The sequence below is a fragment of the Stereum hirsutum genome, assembly GCF_000264905.1.
Source record: "Stereum hirsutum FP-91666 SS1 unplaced genomic scaffold STEHIscaffold_5, whole genome shotgun sequence".
NCBI classification, from domain to species: domain Eukaryota; kingdom Fungi; phylum Basidiomycota; class Agaricomycetes; order Russulales; family Stereaceae; genus Stereum; species Stereum hirsutum.
Genome location: NW_006763135.1, coordinates 2,244,020 through 2,262,123, shown reverse-complemented (window position 1 = coordinate 2,262,123; position 18,104 = coordinate 2,244,020). Strand labels below are relative to the sequence as shown.

Here is an 18,104-nt window from a genome sequence, read left to right as displayed (position 1 = left end):
CGGAGAAACTCTCATGGCCACCGTCACTCTCGCCACAACCATCCGTTCCCCTGCCCTGTCATGTCTGAGCTCTCAAATGCGCTCAACCCACATATTGCCTACTCTCGCTCGCGCCCTTCTCCCACTTTCGTCAACACGCAGCCGCAGGCATCAACAGATAGCCCGCCAGCGGTGACGCAGCAAACTTATGTCAATGTTCCCCACAGGAGTGAACTTGAATTTGCCATCTCTGAACCTCCGCCTCCACCGACAGTACAAGCACCTGTTGTAATTCCTTCTAGGTAAGTGCAATCTATTTCTCTCCCGAAAACGGTATGCCTAGCGTTATGCCCAGCAGCAGACCAGACGGTGCACAAGTCATCCTCCGCGCGCTCCACGCCTCCAAACAAGCATTCGAAGCCGAACGCAAACGTAGAATAGCATGGGAACAAGAGCTAGAGGCCAAGTATGCTCAACGTCAAGCCGTGGTGGAGACTCAGCTTGCAGAGACGAGGCAGGAGGTCGCATGTCTTCGAGCTTACATCGCCTCTCTAGGCCCCGTGGCCGGTCCGTCTCGGATCCCCTCTTCGCTCCTCATCGAAGCGCGACCATCTCCCGCGCTCACACATTCGCCGTCAATCACTGTTACCCAGACGCCCTCACCCGCTCTTGTACCCGCACCCGCACCACATCCAATGTTCGTTTTTCAGCCTGGTGCACCGAACACACCCATGCAGCTTGCTTCGCCGCCTTTAGACCATAGCACTATCAGCTCGATACCCCATGTTCCAGCAGAATCAGAATTCTCACCTTCGCCCGCACTGTCGCAGAGCCGTTCCCATTCCACAACCGCCTCTTCTGGCTCGAAGAGGAAGAGACGGACACCAGTATCGGAGAGCGAGGAAGAGAGTGCAGGTAGCGAAGATTCAAGATCGTCCGCGGGAAGAACGAAACCCTTGAAACGACGGAACAAACATGATACCCGGTGTTACACCATTCAGGTGCGTGTTCCTGTCAGTATGGCCGCTCTATAGTATAACTGAACGCATCACGTACTGGGAATTCAGACCGCCATGAGAAAGCACATTTACCGCTGCATGAAAGTCTCTCCCGACTCTGAACTTCCACCGTCCCATCTTGAAGGTCTGCATCTTGGCGACTCTGAACCCGTCCGCTTCGTCTGGGATAAAACACCCAAACAATCGGCACACAACGCTCGCATGAAGAATCGCATCATTGCAGACATAAAAGCAAACAGGGGGCATTACAAGCATGTACTAGACAAGGACTTCACGAAGAAAGTATTGGACTCTGCGTTCGATCAGGCTTTCACGACGTTCAGGCAGAAGGCTAAGGGCCAGAGCGATGAGGCTATTGCAAAGAGTCTGAGGGAGAAGGAGGAGAGCAAGGCGATGAAGTCCAGGAGAAATGCCAGAAAGAAAGGCGTGAGTGTCCCTTCTACACATCTCACTTCATAAATCCTATCCGCTACTTCGTGCTTGACGCTAATTCTAACCATACCACAGAAACTAAACAATCGCATAGAGGCACGGCAGAAAGCCGAGGTTTTCGCCCATCCGACATTCACAGGCGCACTCCAATTCGAATGCATGTCCTCCGAAGAATCGGAGGACGATTCATCATCACAACGCACACCCGGCCCATTGACTGCTGTGGCCACATCCTCCAAAGAAAAGACGCTCATTATTCGTGGAAAACCTTGGCGAAGCACCCGGCTTCTTCGTTTCTTCAACGTCCTCGACTCAGAAGATTCCCTCTCCGCTCTCTCTAACCGCTCTTCTAACCACGACTCTACATCGGCATCTTCCCAGGCAAAGAACCCACCACGCCGACCACGTCAACCACGTACCGAAGGTCCCCCCAAGTTTGGCTTGCGAATGCCTCCGAAAGGTGTCTCAGAATGGATGATAAGCAGACGATGGCTCAAAGACCTGCAGCTCTCACATCCCGAGGAAGTCGAGAAGCTGAAAGAACTCGTTCGCGACGAGTCTTCCAATAATGGCGGAAACGACTGGCAGGTGCCGTTTGATTGGGGCAGGTTCGATATGCTGGGGTATGAGAGCGACGATGAGTTGGATCCGGTGGAGCTTGTGCTGAGGAGTCAGAGGTTGGTGGCTTTACCGGATCACTTGGGTGGGGGCACGGGGGCGAGTGGGTATGGATGTCAGACGAGTACGATGAGTTATTCACTGCAGCATGCTCTGGCGCCAGTGCAATGAGATCGCCCAAGCTTTCTCGAGCACTGAATCGACGATACAGAGAACTTGCTATTGCTTGGCGCAGCGTTGGACTCGTGTGAAGATATATCCAAAACTCAACTTGAGTATTTTGAGTAACATCATTGCGCAGGAACACCAATAACATACAAGTAACAGCAAACAGTTACACAATCGCAGCAAATAACGTCCTCTGTGCTATGGAGAAGAGGTAGACCGCAGGCGAACTCCAAAGCAGCAATTTTACTTGCGATAGAACTGTGAGAGTAAACGCGTGAGATGGCAGGCACGAGATGTCGACCAAGGATTGACTCACATTGCGACGGAAATTGAACCAGAGCGACAAACAACCGCGGTCAAAGCTGCTCCGGAACCCACTGCAGAACAACAAATCGTCAGTTTACATCACAACATCCAGAATGGTAGGCGATAGGCGAGTACGAACCGTTTGTGCGAGAATTCCCACTCGCGATTAACGATCCTGAACGCAATGTCTTCGTAGGGCGGTCCGGCACTGAAATGTAGAAGAACCGTGTCGTCGTTGCCTGGTTCCTTGACGATTTTGTACGTCGGAGCCTTGGACTTGTCGATGAGATCTGGGTAGAAGATGTTGAACTGTTTGCACGGTCAGAAACTGCGCCGAATGTTAGAGGAGGGACAAAGTTACCTTGTATCCCTGCACAACCTTGGGGGGTGGGTTGTCCGTGCTGTGCATGAATGAGTGATCATGATTGACAACGGTATTAGGCGAAATGCGACAACGTACTCGTAGTGCGTCTGGTTGTATTTGTTCCACTCGTAACCGGTGTGTACACGGTTGAAGTACCGGGGCTTTCTAGGTCGATATTTGTCTTCCCAATTATACGTCGTGGGATTGACGATATTCTCCTCGAGATTGAAGAGTTCTTCTTCCTCGTCCAGGTCTTTCTCCGCTTCGGCTCTGTACAACGCCTCGGAAGCAATGTCGGCACCACTCGCCGCCTCAAGGTTCTCGGCTTCGACGGCAGGTTGTTGTGGTGCCTTGGGTATGAACCGAGACGCAGCGACGGCACGGCGTTGTTCGAACTAGGGCGAGGCTTTAGACGACGGAACGAGGACGAAATTGCATGTGACTTACCAATGCACGCTTGTCATCGGCCTCGAGAACAATGTCGATTTGACGTTCTTCGTATGGCAACTTTGTGATGTCGATCAAAGCTGGGCTCATAGAGCGACTGTATGGTTCGCGCTGTTCCTGTGCTTTCGCCTCGTTCACCACCTCGACGACTGGAGCGCGGACCTTGCCTTGGGCCGCATTGTTCGCGACGCCGTTCAACAGTTCTTCTTGTGCTTGCAGAGCCTCGTCGCGTTGACGTTTACGAAGTTGTTCCAAGCGATTGCGGACCACGACTTCGTGCAGACTCTTCAGTCTCGCCTATCTTGGGCGTCAGATAGCTGAAGAAGAACGACCAAGATTGCGTGACATACCTTGGACTTCCAAACTAGGAGTTTCTTGAGCAAGCCTTCCCAGTAGTCCGTGTCTACAGGTTCTCCACTTGAAAGTTTCGCTTGGATTTGCCGTTGCAGAGCGACGAGGTGATCATAGGATTTTCCCTGGAGAAGTGCAGTGATATCTGATTCCACTGCGGCGGCAGCTTCAACTCCCAGGCGTTTATCGTCCTTCATTCGTTCAATTCGATCCTTACACACGACCATCATGTTCTAGAGGAGAGGTCAGCCTTGGAATGCGGCCTGATGAAATTTGTAACCGTACCGTCCAGAAGTCAATGTTAGTGTCGGACTGCTCCAACGTGAGGTACCGTTCGATATCTTCGTGCAACTCTTCGACTTGTTCATAAGAAAGCGACTAGAGCAAAGGTGTCAGGAGGCCTAGATTGTATCAGGCAGGGAGTACTCACGTCGAAAATGTTGTAAGGCTCGTCAAGGTCGATCTCCAGCCCGGCATCGATACCAAGCTCCTCGTCCTCTTCCTCCACGGGATTAACGTACCGAAGATTGAGAGCCAAAAAGTCGATGGCCTTCGCACGCTTCTCCTTAATCCTGATGGCTGCTCTCCTTCGTTCTTGTTCCAGCTGAAAGTCGCCATCCTTCGCCACCCACTCCGCCATCTGCGCTGACTCCGCAAAGCGCTGCATCCTCACCTCCTCTTCCTCTCTGAGCCTCTGTTCAGCCTCGCGCTCTGCACGCCGCCTATTCAACCTCTCCAACTCTTCCTTGGCCTCCTGTCGCCTAAGTGCATCCTTCCGTTGCGCCTCCGCCAAAGACAGCCCCTGTTTCTTTTCCTTCTCATTCTTCTTGTGCCAGCGGAATTGCTGTCCAAGATTGACGTCGTGGAAGGGGTTGTCGGTCGCACTGTAGACGCTCAGCTCCGCAATCTGACGAGCTTCTTCTTCCTCCTTGATCCTCTTCTTTTCAGCCTTTCGAGCCTTACGTTCGTCAGACTTGTCTCTCTTGCGCCTGTCGTCAAGTAAGTAAGCTGTTTGAAGTAGTAAAAGCGGATGGCAGCGTACTTCTTCTCCTTCCTGTCACCATCTCTGCTACGACTCCGCTCACGTCGGCGGGGAGAACGTTCGGGCTCTCTGCTATCGCCAGGTTGACGCTTTCGCCTATCCCTTTCATCGTCAGAGTCGTCCGCATAACGAGATGGCTTCTTGTCTCGGCGAGAATAATCTCTTTCTCTGGAGGTCTCTCTTCGCCGGTAAGAGTCCCGAGCACGTGGAGAAGCAGAACGAGAGCGATCCCGAGGCATGGTGATTCCTCAGCGAAGGTTTTCAGTAGATAACAGTCAATTCAAGGTCAAGAAACAGGGACCAGTTGCAAGCAAGCAGTTGAACGAGGGACAGTATGACGGCAAGTGATGGTCGAAGGAGAAGTGTGTCTGACTCCTGGAATTGCCTCCGCCCAGCATCAGGCGCGCCAGCTTACGGCAATGCGCGAGACGACGCTGAACGGTGCTTGTGTCGCAAAACCGGCATCGGCATTATAACGCGTTATACTGCCCTAAACGGCTAGGACGGCACCCCGGGGCGGTATAACTGGTCTACCCGGACTCGAAGCGCGTTGTAACGCATGCCATACCGGCCGGTAAATCCGGGGGTTACTTCCGAGGCTAGTCGCGGGTATCACACAAGCGAGACCAGGGTTCTTCAATTTAAACGTGATTTGTCATCAGGCCGTGTCCACTGAGCAGGCGCTGTCCAGGATGTGCCGGTGTGGCCTGCCTGCAATCCATGAACATTTCGCTATGGTGGTCCCTTTGTCGAAACCTCGCTGGATGGGCACGGGTTATTGGATGGATGGTCACTTTCGTAGGTTGTGGCCATAGAGCGACATCGCAACTGTTCATCTGAGTGAGTTTGAGGGTGTTTTAGAGTTGGGTGGGTCAACGCGCGCATGCCTAATCGGGGAGCAGAACGGTGCCACCTACCGGCTTTATAGGCCCGATTTCAGTTTTCCGACATACCGCCCGTTGTAACGGACGATGAACGCGTTATAACCCGCGTTATTATCTTATCAGGCGTCATCTCGCCGAGCCGGACGTGCCAACGGAACTGGGGTCGTTCTAACCCGGTTACAGCGCACGTTATAACGCACGTTATTGCGGTCCGAATCAGGTTCGGCGGTATAACCCCGGAGCCCTTTTTGCGACATGCCCCAACAATACAACTTCGCTGGCCTAACTGTTTGCTCCTCATCGTCGTCGACGCCGTTGTTCAAGTTGGCTTTCTGTCAAGGATTTACTCCTCCTAGGTCTTGACTAGTTTCAACACGGACTCTAATTCGAAATATCCAGATATTCCCCTCATATATGGCATCTTGGCGTTCCGCCTCCCGACCCATCCGTATATTATCTCGTTCGGTGCGGACACAAGCTCGGTACGACTACACACCTCGAGATGACCCCAATAACGCGCTCCACAATATAAGATCATCGGCGAGTATTGCTACTCCTCGAGAAGTACGTGAGTTAATTAGCCACAACTGGTGATCGGGATCCTGAAAGCCGTGATGTATTGCAGCTGGTCTCTTACTTGGACCAATATGTTATCGGGCAACACAAGGCGAAAAAGGTTCTATCAGTCGCGTGAGTTGTGCCTATTGTCCTGTTTTCAATGCCCTCCTTGACGTGGAGAAGCGTTTACAACCACTACAATCGTGTTCGAGAGAATATATGGAATATGGAACAAGAGGATGACAGTAACTACGATTGGGATGAACGTGATCGACATCGTGAGCGGGAGCGACCTCAAGACGACTGTATGTTCAGACCTGTCCCCGTCTCAGAACTATTTCTTATTCTGCATACCCCCGGACTATAGCTGTTGTCGAGCCTGCGCGTATTCGTCCACGCGCTCGACCCTCCGCGCCAAATCCACCAGTGAACCAGTTTCCGACTCCTCCATTAGAGAAGAGCAATGTACTGATTTTGTACGTTGCATCGTTCCAAACGTACTCAAATAATTGCTCATCCTTGTATGCCTCGTATGACAGAGGGCCAACCGGGTCTGGTGAGTCCCATACCGTACACGGTCATGCATGGGCAAGTCGCGTGGATTTACGCCGCAACAGGGAAAACACTATTAGCCCGAACCCTTGCTAGGGTTCTCGATGTGCCGTTTTCCGAAAACGATGCAACATCATTTACACAGGTAAGTATTGTACCGTTATGAGCTCCGTACGCAACTCACAGGATTTATGGGCATCCTAAGGCCGGATGTGCGTTTGTTCATTTTGTCACCACGAATCACCTCTGATGTAATCCTGTAGACGTCGGAGAGGATGTGGAAAGCTGTATCCAACATTTGGTATGCAGCTCATTCGAACATACCGGACCTCTAACTAACGTTTACACCAGGTACAAGCAGCGAATGGAGACGTTTTCCAAGCCAGGTCTTACATTTCCCTGTCACTCCCATGTCATGAATCTGCTTGACGAACCGAGTCACCAGTCAAGGAATAGTCTATATCGACGAGGTGGACAAGCTGGCGCGTAAGAGTGCATCGAGCGGTACTGAAGGTTCACGAGATGTGGGTGGCGAGGGCGTCCAGCAAGCTCTCTTGAGGATGATTGAAGGATCAACTGTGACCGTCCCGGCGAAGGGGGTCTCGGTGGATGGACCTGGCGTGGCGAGCTCGGATGGACGGTCGAGGTCAAGAAATCCTCCTGTTGCACCTCGTGAGCCAACTTCATAGTTTCAACTTATTGGTGCTAGACGTGTTGACCCGACTGTTTATTCCTTCGCAGCAAGGCCTGAGGTTTATCATATCAATACCTCGAACATCTTATTTATATTAAGTGGCAGCTTCGTCGGACTCGAAAGTATCATCAAAAGACGGGTGGCCAAAGGCGTATGTACCTCGTCTTTTCTCAGCAAGGAGTCTGCCACTCATGCCATATGTTGCCGTTACAGTCGATAGGTTTTACTGCTGATCTGCCCTCACCATCCAAGGATGAGACACCAGGTTTTCTTCCATTCTTCACGCCGAACCGTACTCAGGCTCCGAATCTACTCGAACTTGTCGAACCGACAGGTCAGTGATCTGTTCTATCACCCTCCTGATCTTCGTCTTCTCTGATCCGTAGCCTATCATCTTCCGTAGACTTGGTAAAATTCGGGTACGTCGTTTCAAAGTTCTGAAGTCCTTTTATCAGCTCAAGACTTGATATTATATTATCTTCTGCCCGTCCAGTTTTATCCCGGAATTCGTCTCCCGTGTTCCCTCCATTACGACTTTGTCCCCTCTTACACCTACCGATCTTCGACGGATCCTCACGGACGTCCGGGGCTGTCTAGTAGATCAATTCACCAGACTCTTTGAGCGCTCGGGTGTAGAGATTCGGTTTACGTCGAGGGCATTGGACGAGATCTGCTTGAAGGCGGCTGAGCGAGGCGGTGGTGCGCGTAGTTTGAGGGGCGTCATGGTAAGCGTTTGTCTGTCTTCACCCGCACGTAAATGTGCACGAGGGTGGCTGATCATGGACGTTCATGATCTTGTAGGAGGCAGTTCTGCTCGATGCGAACTTCGAAGTACCGTGAGTGGCTTCTTTTTCCAATGCTTTGATTGAAACAGAAAGGCTCATGTCTGTTGTGTCTTTTCACAGTGGCACGGTGAGGACTTCTAGAATGTCGTCACACATGCCTGTCACTACTAAAATTACCACCTCTTGTTCTATAGTCTACACGATATGTTCTCATCGATGAAGGAGTGGTTCGAGGCGAACATCCTGCTTGGTACTGGCGAGTGTATGAGCAGAAATTATTCGAGACGGCATGGGAGAGAGCAGAGGTCGATGCCAGTGCCACCCCAAGGCTGGAGTTGTGACCTGTGAAGTGCAGCATCATGGGTTGTATAGTACACTGACAGTGATAAGCTTGGGTGCTGAGGGCTGTTGTACTATTTTATTGGCCATGGGATAGGATACCGGATACCTCAACTTCAGAGCTCATTTTTCTTTTTTTGCGTAGTGCGTAAATATGCATGATACAACGATGTCACCATTCCTCAAGCTCCAAACCTACTCGCAAACAGGGGTTCTGGTTCTAGGATATAGGTGGTATGAAAACACTAAATGTAAGGTCATTGAAACAACAATTATGAGAAGGGACTGCTGCGCCACCACACCACACCGATTGTACAAGGCGCCCAAAATTCCGAACTACAACTTCACACAGACTACTCTTCTTTCTTCTCCTCGGCAGCTGCCTCCTCGGTTTTCTCCTCAGCCTTGGTCTCAGGCTCAGCAGCGGGTGCGTCGGTGGTGGGTGCTTCCTCAGCAGCAGGAGCAGCGCCACCCGCGAGTTTGACATTCTCGGCCTGAGCCTCTTCGAACGCGGTCTTGAACTGACCAGCGTCTTAAATAGTAGTCAGAACACTGAGTATGAAGAGTGACACTCCCATGAATTAAAACGGGAAACTCACTGTCAGAGTTAGCAAAACGAATGGCAAGGGTCTCAGGTGTGGCCGGCTCCTCCGAGTAATCTGCGTGAACCTTCCAGACCCAACTTCTGTCCGAACCAATGTTGGGCTGGAGGCGCATCTCACCGGAAACTGATCACGAGCATCGACGGATGAGCTCCTGCTGAAGCAAAACCAATGGTCGACGGGACGTACCGAGGTGGTTCGCGCAAACTTTGAGCGTCTTATCGCGCCTCATCACCAGCCTGACCTTCTGCGTCTCCTTGTGCTTGAGCAGCTTGACCTCGCCAGTACCGCGTTCCTTCCATTCTGAAGAACTAGTATCGAAGCGGAAGAGCTTCGCGCGCCTGGAGATAGAATATAGAATACGGGAAATGATGAGAGGTTTGGATTTTGCGATGGTCAATGCGAGACGATGACCGCCGATCGCGACTGGGGTCGCGCCGAGAAAGGTAGAGGCGTACGCACATTTTAAAGATCGCAGACTCATCCTCCTCGTTGGTCTTGGTCTCAACCTGCTCTGTGAGCTTGATAACGGGCTCGAAATGGGGATCGGCCTCCTCCTCCTGCTAATAAAACGCGAAAGAAGGAAATGAATCAGATCTCGACCGGTCGACCGCGCCACACAGTACGAAACAAAGGACAGATGGCGAACGTGACGAATAATATACGGACCTTTGGGGCGAGGGGGTTGTTGTCAGTGTCAGCCATTGTGGTAGATCGTGTAGAGTCGTGAAGAGTGTGTTGTGGTGGTTGAGGGTGAGTTGTTGGAGTGGAGAGAAGAAAAGCAAGAGGCGTCGCGTGCAGCGATCAGAAGTGGAACCCGGCGCCCAAGATGGAACATCATCCTCCAATCGGCTTCGGACCCCGGCCACGCCTCCGCCTTCCGCTCTCCAACCTCTCTTTCACCTGCCTCGTCTGAGACGACAGACTCTGCTTGTTTTCCTCTACACTGGCCCTGGTACCCTTCAAAATGGCTAGAGGATTGACCCAGAATATTCTTGTTTTCTGCTTTGCTTTGTTGCCTCTTCTTGCATCACTCACGTCCGCTCATTTGATTGACGTGTCCGCCTCAACGAAGGAGTGTTTCTTTGAGGATTTACACCGGAATGACAAGGTCCGTGGAAGTCCCTGAATATCATCATTGCCTTGGCCTGATATCAGTTCAGATGACCGTCACGTACCAAGTCGGTGGGGGAGGGCACCTTGACATTGACTTCTGGGTGAGTTGCGTCCACGAAAGCGGCGCGCCACGCTAGGTTCGCCTTCTCACTCCTCCTGACGCATACTAGATCGCGGATCCGGATGGACATGCTATGGTCAAGGATATCAAGAAGTCTACTGGAGAGCAGTCTATCACAGCAGTCAAGGACGGACGCCACGAATACTGCTTCTCGAATCAAATGAGTTCTATTGCGGACAAGATTGTTAGGTACGTCGACGCGCCCTCCTCGTAGGTTCTCGCGCAAGTATGAACCAAGGAACGCCATACTCAGCTTCAACGTACACGGAGTCATTTATGTTGGCGAAGGCGAGGATGGTATGTGGTTTCCAAGTCCAATGCCATGCCGCGCCACACTGACCTTCACATGAATAGAAACCGTGGCGCCGATCGAGCGAGAAATCCGTTATTTGGCAAACCACCTAACGGCCGTCAAAGATGAGCAGGAATACATCGTCATCCGTGAACGCACTCACAGGAACACCGCCGAATCGACAAACGCACGCGTGAAATGGTGGTCCATCTTGCAGGCGTTTGTATTGTTCGCAGTTTGCGCGTGGCAGGTTTATTATCTGAAGGTCCGTTCTCATGATCAACTTTCCGTTACTTGATGTATTTTTTGCTTATTTCGTCTTTTTGCTACTAGTCATTCTTCGAGGTCAAGCGTGTTATATGATCTACATGGACTAATACATACCACGTTTCTTCTACTGGATCATCTACTGTGCCCTGGAAGTGCCTTTGGGCACGATTGCTGTATGGCCCCGGTGCCTGCTAACAGGCAGGAGGATGACGGGCGCTTGAATCCTCACGATGCCTTCACTCGATGAATAGCGGGCAAAAGGCATGATTTATTCTCCTTAACAAAACCGAGTTCTTCGTCGGCTGGTAAATACAGTCTATGTGATTGGAAACTATGGAGTAGTATACATGGCACAGGTTGAACATACAATGACGACAGACTCGGACGCGTATAGTGGAAAGATGTAATCATGAACAGAGGCGTGCTATATGACATGGGGTAGGAAACCTCGACTAATCGTGATGTACTAATGCTAAGACTGGGACTGCGTAGGCGAAGATAGATCCTGACACGGCACATTATTCTTGTGAGACACGTAAGGGTATAAGGTCCAAAGAATCAAGACACGAACACGGACACGGACACGAACACGAATCAAGTATACACAACAAAGTCGCAGAGCAAGACGGGCAAGTCAAATCCAGGATCACTTCCACGTCGGCTTGGGCCCAGATTTGAAGCTCGTCTCCGCGCTGGAACTAACGTCCCCAAACGAGAGATTCGACACCGACGTATTTCCCGGCAGCCTTGAAGGACGACCCGCCTTCATGCCCCGAGAAGCCATGGTCAGCAACGAAATACGCTTCCTCGCAGGCGACTTCCTAACCGACATATCCCCATCACCCATCATCGACACCCGCTTCGGTCCACCGCCGTTATTCTTGCTCGGTTCAGCATCTTCCCTGTTGTGCGGCGAAAGCTGAGGAATCTGGCTCGAACGTCTCCTCATCTTCTCACTTCGCATCGGTCCGATGTTCGACCGTCGTCGTGTAGGCTTCACGGCCCCGCCACCGACAGCTCGTGGTGTAGGAGGTGGACGTCTGGGACTTGTATGGGTAATTCGCTCGCGAGTACCCTTGGGCATGTGTAGTGAACCTCCGGGGGCACTTTCGCTACTGCTCGTTGACGCCTCTTCGGGCTGAGGGTTCAAGCTACGATCCAACAACGGCCCTGAACGTCTACGCGGACTCGCTGGTCCCTCAGCGTTCTCGTCGTCCTCAGCTAGGCTACCCAAAGTCGGCGCCCCTCGTGCCTTCAAGAAGCTGGAGTCCAACCGGCTTTGTCGGCGGGGTCGTAAAGAGCCTGTACTGGCGCGCATCGGAGGCATGTCGCGTGAAGGTAACGCGGCGAAACTCCAATTGACACTGTCCTCGGTCCTCTCGTCCTCCCAGTCACTCTCCGATCCTCCGGTACGACTCCCAGGACGCGAAGATGCAGAGAAAACATCGGCATCGTCTGGCGGGCGGGCGGAAGAGGGAGAGGGTTTGCTGCTGGAACCGATCATGGAAGAAGATAAAGGGCCGTTGAAAGACTTGTTGTCGACGAGCTCGCCCTGTCCTGCCTGATCCCGCCACTGCACGCCCTTCTTCTCCTTCTTGTCCACGGGACGACGGTACGGTGCGCCAATCCCAGACAAACTTTGGCGTCCACCAGAGAGACTGTTACGAAGCGATTTACGAGGCGATTTGATATGCGCCTTGCGTGCTGGTGAGGCTATGCCGAGGGCACCATAGGAGGACGACCGACGAGAAGCGTTGTTGAATTTCGGCTGTTGAGTGACTGGGGCTGGGGCAGTAGTCGTAGACATGCGAGGGGCGGCTATCCTGACGTGGCCTTTGAAGCTATCGAGAGTAGATGTAGCTTCAGGGCCAAGAACGTACGCCGAAGTTGAATGCCCGACCATGGATTGGAAGTCTCCGTCGTTCTGTTCCGAAAGATCCTTGAGAGCAGATGATACGGCACGAACAGTCCCTTCGAGGCCGTCTCGCCCTTCATCCAGAGCCGTCCGCAACGAACGACTAGCGTCCCGAAGTACGACGGTATACCTACCAACCATGCCGAGTAGGTTGACGAGCATATCAGATTGAGACTTCATCGCGTCCTTCACAGAGTCGCGTTCCGCCTCCGCTTTGATCTTCTCCATCTCCGCTTTCCGATACTGAGCATCGAGTCGGACATTGTCGACGCTCACCTCGTCGAGCCTGTCAGACCGTCGCTCTGCCACAGCTCGGAGCATCGCCTCGAACATACTGCTAGAATTATTGGACCGCTGAAGGCGGAGGTTCAGAGGGCTGTCGGCACGAGTAGCTTCCTCCTCTGGAGCGGCGAGGGACCTGAGTAGACCACGTTCGGCCTCGAGGTCAGAGGATAGTTGTGAAGTGGAAGCGAGTTGGTCCAGCTGGTTGAGACGGGCACGAATGGCAGAGAGCTTGATCTGAGCTGACGCAAGCTTTCCGCTGCACATCGCGCCGTCCGCAATCGAAGACTGAGTTTGCTCAGCTCTGGCCTGAATATCATGCTTCGCGCGATCTACTTCTGCTTGCGCCTCCGCCTTCTTCCTTCGGATAACGTCGGCATCCGAACTGATCTTTCCAGCGAGTTTGGCCTTGAGCTCGGCGACTTCGATGTTGAGCCTGTTGATGGCCTCGACGTATTGTCCTACATGTCGGTCGACGTTGAGGATGTTGCGTGTTACAACGCGTGTCTTGATCTTTGTGGCACGCTCGGCATAGAGTAGAGTGTTGTGTGTGTCGTCGAAATGGATAGATGTAGGGGCGATACAGACGATCATGACGGTCTTGCAGTTACCACCAAGTGAGAACTTGAGCAGACGAGTGAGTTTGCTGTTCCGGTAAGGGATGTGGCGTACTGCGCCGCCGCTCTCGCAAAGAGCATTGATACAGTTTCCGAGGGCGAGGAGGGATTTGTTGATGTTAGCACCCTCGACCATGCGTTTACCCATGTTGGACGTAGCAGCAGCCCGTTCACTGCCGGCCAAGTCGATAATAGAAAGCGTGGCTGCGGTACGCTCCTCCGTTATTGAGGCGGTACGAGGAGCCTGGGTGACATGGACCTGAAGCACGGCGTGCGAACGGGATGAGGTTTCGTTGGCGTGAGTTGGGGATTGGGTTCGTCTTGAGTTGCCCAGGAGGACGATCTCCTTTACTTCCTCGGCAGTGTTGGGCTTTAACTCTGTGAGACCGACGACCTTGACGGATTTGTCCTCGCGGATCTGGAGACCTCCTCGTGGACCAACTCCCTCCTGTTCTGACAAGAGGTCGCGGATCTCCTCGTTATAGATCTCAAGGAAAGTGACGCAGACTTCTACGTGGTAGTCGTCCCTACGGTCCTCGATGCGTTGGAAGAGGTCGGCCATGAGGAGATAGATGATGCCAGGGTCTGCGTCCGTGCCACTGATCGTATGTGTCTTTCCGCACCCCGTCGCCTGAAGGGCCCAAATACTATGAGAGAGTAGCTGAATATACATCGGGAGAATACACGCACACCATAAGCGAACACAGTCGCATTGTATCCATCCAACAAATTGTTCAGCAGAGGGCGCGCCGTCCCATCGAACACCTCCTGCTGCGAACTCTCATGCCTGAATACCCGGTCAAACATAAAGCGTTTGTCCTTATACCGCTTAGTCCCCGGGGGCACAAATCCACGCTCGACAAAGGCCTTTGCTCGATCCGTTTCGGCAGGGTCGAAGGTGAGGATGCGGTCGTCTACGACTTGGACGATGTCACGGACGGCAGACATGGATGACACTGACTTGTTGGGGGTCGCAAGTGTGCCATCTCCTCGGATAGTTGTATCATAGCATGGTTCTGGGAGACGAGCGGCCTCCCATGACGAGGGCGGCCGTACGCGGACTAAAGGGGATGCGTTTCAGAGCTTTGACACTAGGTATCAGGACAAAGACAAAGGACAGACCTGCGACGGTAATCGAGCCAGCAGAAACCATGTTCAATGTGAGTGTGGAGGGAAGGAGGGGTCAGGGAGAAGGGCGGCGACCGTCGTGGATATGTAACGGTCGGCCAATATGTTGTCGTTGTCGTTGAAAGGAGAGAATCGAGTCGATTCGCAGAGAACTGAACCAACACGCGACATTGAGAACGTGTGCCACGTGATCGCGCGTCGCGACGAGACGCCACAAAATGAAATCTAACTTGCAGTTTTGTGGCACCCCACCTCTTCCTGATCCTCTACAGTCCGTTTCCTCAAAAGCTCTTTCGTCGCCCTATCGAGACTCCCACAATCTGAAGATCATACTTCAGAAATGACCACAACTATCTCCGTAGCTTCTCCAGCGGACTTCCATGTCCATCTCAGGCAGGGAGAGATGTCTGCGCTCGTTACTCCTCACGTCAGAAAAGGAGGATTCAATCTAGCCTACGTTATGGTACAGCCGACCTACTCTGCTCTGGCCTACCTCTAAGATAGTCTCGTCCATTCAGCCCAATCTCAAACCTCCTATCACTACGACTGATCAGGCGTTGGAGTACAAAGCAAGCCTGGAGAAGATCGACCCGAATGTGGAATACCTGATGACCCTTTACCTGTCTCCAGAGCTGACTCCGGAAGAAATTCGTAAGGCTAATAAAGCCGGTATTGCTGGTGAGTAGTTGCTGCAACGTTTATGGCACGTCCCGCTCATCTCTGTGGTTTGAAGGTGTCAAATCGTACCCGAGAGGCGTCACGACTAATAGCGATGGAGGGATCGAGTCGTACGAAGCGTATTATCCTGTGTTCGAAGCCATGGAGGATGTCGACATGGTCCTCAATCTTCACGGCGAAGTTCCGTCGGATGCAGCGACAGTACGTGGCCCACCTTCCTGCTCGTATATCTCACTATTCACATATGAGTACAGAACATACATATCATCAACGCAGAGCCCTCCTTCCTCCCTCACCTCGTCAAACTGCACGCCCGATTCCCCAAGCTCCGCATCGTGCTCGAGCACGCAACGACCCGTGCCGCTGTAGAAACGGTCAAATCCCTAGGGGAGACCGTGGCTTGCACCATCACCGCGCATCACCTCACCCTGACCGTCGACGACTGGGCCGGTCAATCATGGAACTTCTGTAAACCTGTGGCGAAGTTCCCCGACGACAGAGAAGCCCTGCGGGAAGTCATCCGTGAAGGTCAGTTTCGTTTTCGTCCGTACCACTTATTCATTAGTCCAGCACTGACGCATCCTCTTCTTTGTTTCGGATTCTTGAAGGTCATCCACGCTTTTTCCTGGGTTCTGATTCTGCGCCACACCCGCCGAGCACAAAGTCGATCTCGACACCATCACATTCGTGCGCCGCCGGAGTCTACACATCCCCGATCCTCCTCCCCCTCACGGCGCATCTTCTCGAGTCATTCGGTGCCCTCGACAACCTCGAAAACTTCACGAGCACGTATGGGCGGCGGTTCTACAGGAGGGAAATTTCCGGCGCGGGTGCTGCTGCTGCGAAGGTGACACTTCGGAAAGTTGGGGGCAGGGTGGTGGATGAAAGGTGGACGTTGGAAGGGGAGAGCGTTGTCCCGTTTTGGGCTGGCAAGGAGCTCGGCTGGGAGATCATCGAGTGAATGTGACAGTGTACCGACGAATAAGTTGAGGATGTACTCAAAATTTGTATTCTGCTGATTACTGTTTACGGCTTCGAACGTTCTAAGGTTTACAGGAAGGTTTAAGATAGATGATATCACAAGCGTCGTCTGCTCAACCTCTGAATGTTGGACTCAGACGGACACGTCGAAGTTCAAAGCTCGCGGTAAACACGCGGAAGCATCCTACGCTCCAGACACACCTTGCCACCTGAGTGGGAACTGTTCTGGTACGAACATGAATATTCACGATTGGTCAGTAAGTATTTTGGTGGACTAGGAGTGAACACCACCACAAGTCCTTCACAATGCTTAAGCCTAACATTGACATGTCAAGATGTTACCCTCACCCTGCGGACCCACAAGCTTACACATACTGAGTCTTTCAGCCTCCCACAGCCCACAAACCGAACGACTTGCAAATAGGTTGATCTGGACATGGTGTACTAACTATATGCACCCCCCACGCAACATTCAAATTTCAGGTCTTTCGGTGCTAGGATCGGAAGCCACAAGCATCAAGATAAAGCGACGGTCTATATCAATGTACTAAAAGTTATCAGATCCCTCTCGTTATACAATCCTAGCCAATCGCTCTCCGAAGTCAGACCTAGTATAATTCTCCGGGGAAGCTATGACATATGTGCATCCTTCCAGAAATACTTTAGCTTAGCAGATAAGTTAGCGAAAGACTGAGATTCAAAAAACGCAATCGATGATCTTGGACCGACCGGCCAGGAAATAGAGAAAGAGCACTGGGTGCTTGAACGTGAGAAGGGTTGTGCCTAGTCGTCCTATCGTGAGCATATGTACGTAGTCCAAGAGTCGAGATGGCAGAATCAGAAGGGGCGAAGATATGGGTTCCGGTCCGTTCGTGCATACATATGTACATGGTGCTTCACTCAAGCTCGTGAATGTATCTGTATCCTGACCTATAAGTAAATGACACAGCGCTCTATTGGAAGAGATGATGATGATGCTGATGATGCGATAGGCTGGGCCTGTGTCGTCGTGCGTGAAGAATAAGCTAAGTCGGCAGAGGAGGAGGAGACGGCCTTGGCCCTTGAGAGCCGCGTCACCACATCCCGAGGTACACGTATGCAAGGGTCGGGCGTCCGTAAATGATTCAGATGCCTCGACATGGGAAGGTCGGAACTGTCCCTGAGTCAGAGAGAAAGGGGTGGCCGAAAGCTGAGCTTTGAGAACAGGAGGTCGACTACGATCTTGCCGCAGCAACGCCAGTGTAGGATTGGTGTGGCAGCATTGAAGCTCAGACGCAGTATCAGGAGCAAGAGAACCTGTATAGGTTTAGAGAGCACAGCTGATGTCCAGAGGTCGAAGCCTTTAGGTACGTATACCGTGGCGGTAGCAAGCAGAGTCAGCCCGAGCGAGTTGCCACACCGAAGGAGAACGTTCGCCGTCATCCAGAGAAACAGACGCCGCTATTTCCGGTAGTTCATTATCAACCCGCAAGACAAATTCATTGCGGGCACAGGTTGCAAAAGCGAGTCAAAGGGAACCAATGGAGAGGCGATTAGTTCCTGTTCAATGAACATCGTGCGCACA

At 52.3% G+C, this 18,104-nt stretch overlaps 6 protein-coding genes across 6 annotated transcripts; 4 read left to right on the top strand and 2 right to left on the bottom strand.

Moving 5' to 3' along the window:
- Positions 1-60: 60 nt before the first annotated feature.
- Positions 61-2,219, top strand: STEHIDRAFT_155836 (uncharacterized protein; the record flags this gene model as incomplete). The annotated part of the gene is made up of 4 exons (XM_007303010.1): positions 61-281; positions 335-980; positions 1,047-1,424; positions 1,506-2,219. 4 exons carry the CDS (start codon positions 61-63, stop codon positions 2,217-2,219), a joined length of 1,959 nt encoding a protein of 652 aa, XP_007303072.1.
- A 107-nt stretch (positions 2,220-2,326) lies between these two features.
- Positions 2,327-5,079, bottom strand: STEHIDRAFT_77525 (uncharacterized protein). The gene is made up of 10 exons (XM_007302415.1): positions 4,727-5,079; positions 4,115-4,673; positions 3,970-4,062; positions 3,684-3,917; positions 3,334-3,630; positions 2,983-3,281; positions 2,884-2,923; positions 2,662-2,831; positions 2,533-2,593; positions 2,327-2,474 (listed from the first exon to the last, which is right to left on the bottom strand). Exons 1-10 carry the CDS (start codon positions 4,963-4,965, stop codon positions 2,460-2,462), a joined length of 2,007 nt encoding a protein of 668 aa, XP_007302477.1. The 5' UTR covers positions 4,966-5,079; the 3' UTR covers positions 2,327-2,459.
- Positions 5,080-5,880: 801 nt separating this feature from the next.
- Positions 5,881-9,898, top strand: STEHIDRAFT_77523 (ClpX ATPase regulatory subunit). Its single transcript, XM_007302414.1, has 21 exons — positions 5,881-6,174; positions 6,236-6,300; positions 6,352-6,473; positions 6,536-6,644; positions 6,708-6,724; positions 6,786-6,865; positions 6,926-6,932; positions 6,984-7,021; positions 7,072-7,106; positions 7,166-7,392; positions 7,462-7,565; positions 7,628-7,748; positions 7,818-7,833; positions 7,908-8,139; positions 8,216-8,250; positions 8,320-8,326; positions 8,394-9,070; positions 9,138-9,266; positions 9,330-9,481; positions 9,603-9,703; positions 9,810-9,898. The coding sequence occupies exons 1-17, from the start codon at positions 6,025-6,027 to the stop codon at positions 8,538-8,540; spliced, it is 1,512 nt and encodes a 503-aa protein (XP_007302476.1). The 5' UTR covers positions 5,881-6,024; the 3' UTR covers positions 8,541-9,070; positions 9,138-9,266; positions 9,330-9,481; positions 9,603-9,703; positions 9,810-9,898.
- Positions 9,899-10,032: 134 nt separating this feature from the next.
- STEHIDRAFT_120640 (supernatant protein factor C-terminal domain-containing protein) lies at positions 10,033-11,226 on the top strand. Its single transcript, XM_007303009.1, has 6 exons — positions 10,033-10,251; positions 10,304-10,357; positions 10,427-10,566; positions 10,631-10,674; positions 10,732-10,934; positions 11,003-11,226. The coding sequence occupies exons 1-6, from the start codon at positions 10,108-10,110 to the stop codon at positions 11,030-11,032; spliced, it is 615 nt and encodes a 204-aa protein (XP_007303071.1). The 5' UTR covers positions 10,033-10,107; the 3' UTR covers positions 11,033-11,226.
- An 84-nt stretch (positions 11,227-11,310) lies between these two features.
- On the bottom strand, positions 11,311-14,906 carry STEHIDRAFT_77517 (kinesin-domain-containing protein; the record flags this gene model as incomplete). Its single annotated transcript, XM_007302413.1, has 3 exons — positions 11,311-14,384; positions 14,444-14,814; positions 14,876-14,906. The coding sequence occupies 3 exons, from the start codon at positions 14,904-14,906 to the stop codon at positions 11,586-11,588; spliced, it is 3,201 nt and encodes a 1,066-aa protein (XP_007302475.1). The 3' UTR covers positions 11,311-11,585.
- Positions 14,907-15,131: 225 nt separating this feature from the next.
- Positions 15,132-16,613, top strand: STEHIDRAFT_120638 (Dihydroorotase). Its single transcript, XM_007303008.1, has 5 exons — positions 15,132-15,344; positions 15,400-15,559; positions 15,615-15,760; positions 15,814-16,087; positions 16,168-16,613. The coding sequence occupies exons 1-5, from the start codon at positions 15,222-15,224 to the stop codon at positions 16,518-16,520; spliced, it is 1,056 nt and encodes a 351-aa protein (XP_007303070.1). The 5' UTR covers positions 15,132-15,221; the 3' UTR covers positions 16,521-16,613.
- The last annotated feature ends 1,491 nt before the right edge of the window (positions 16,614-18,104 follow it).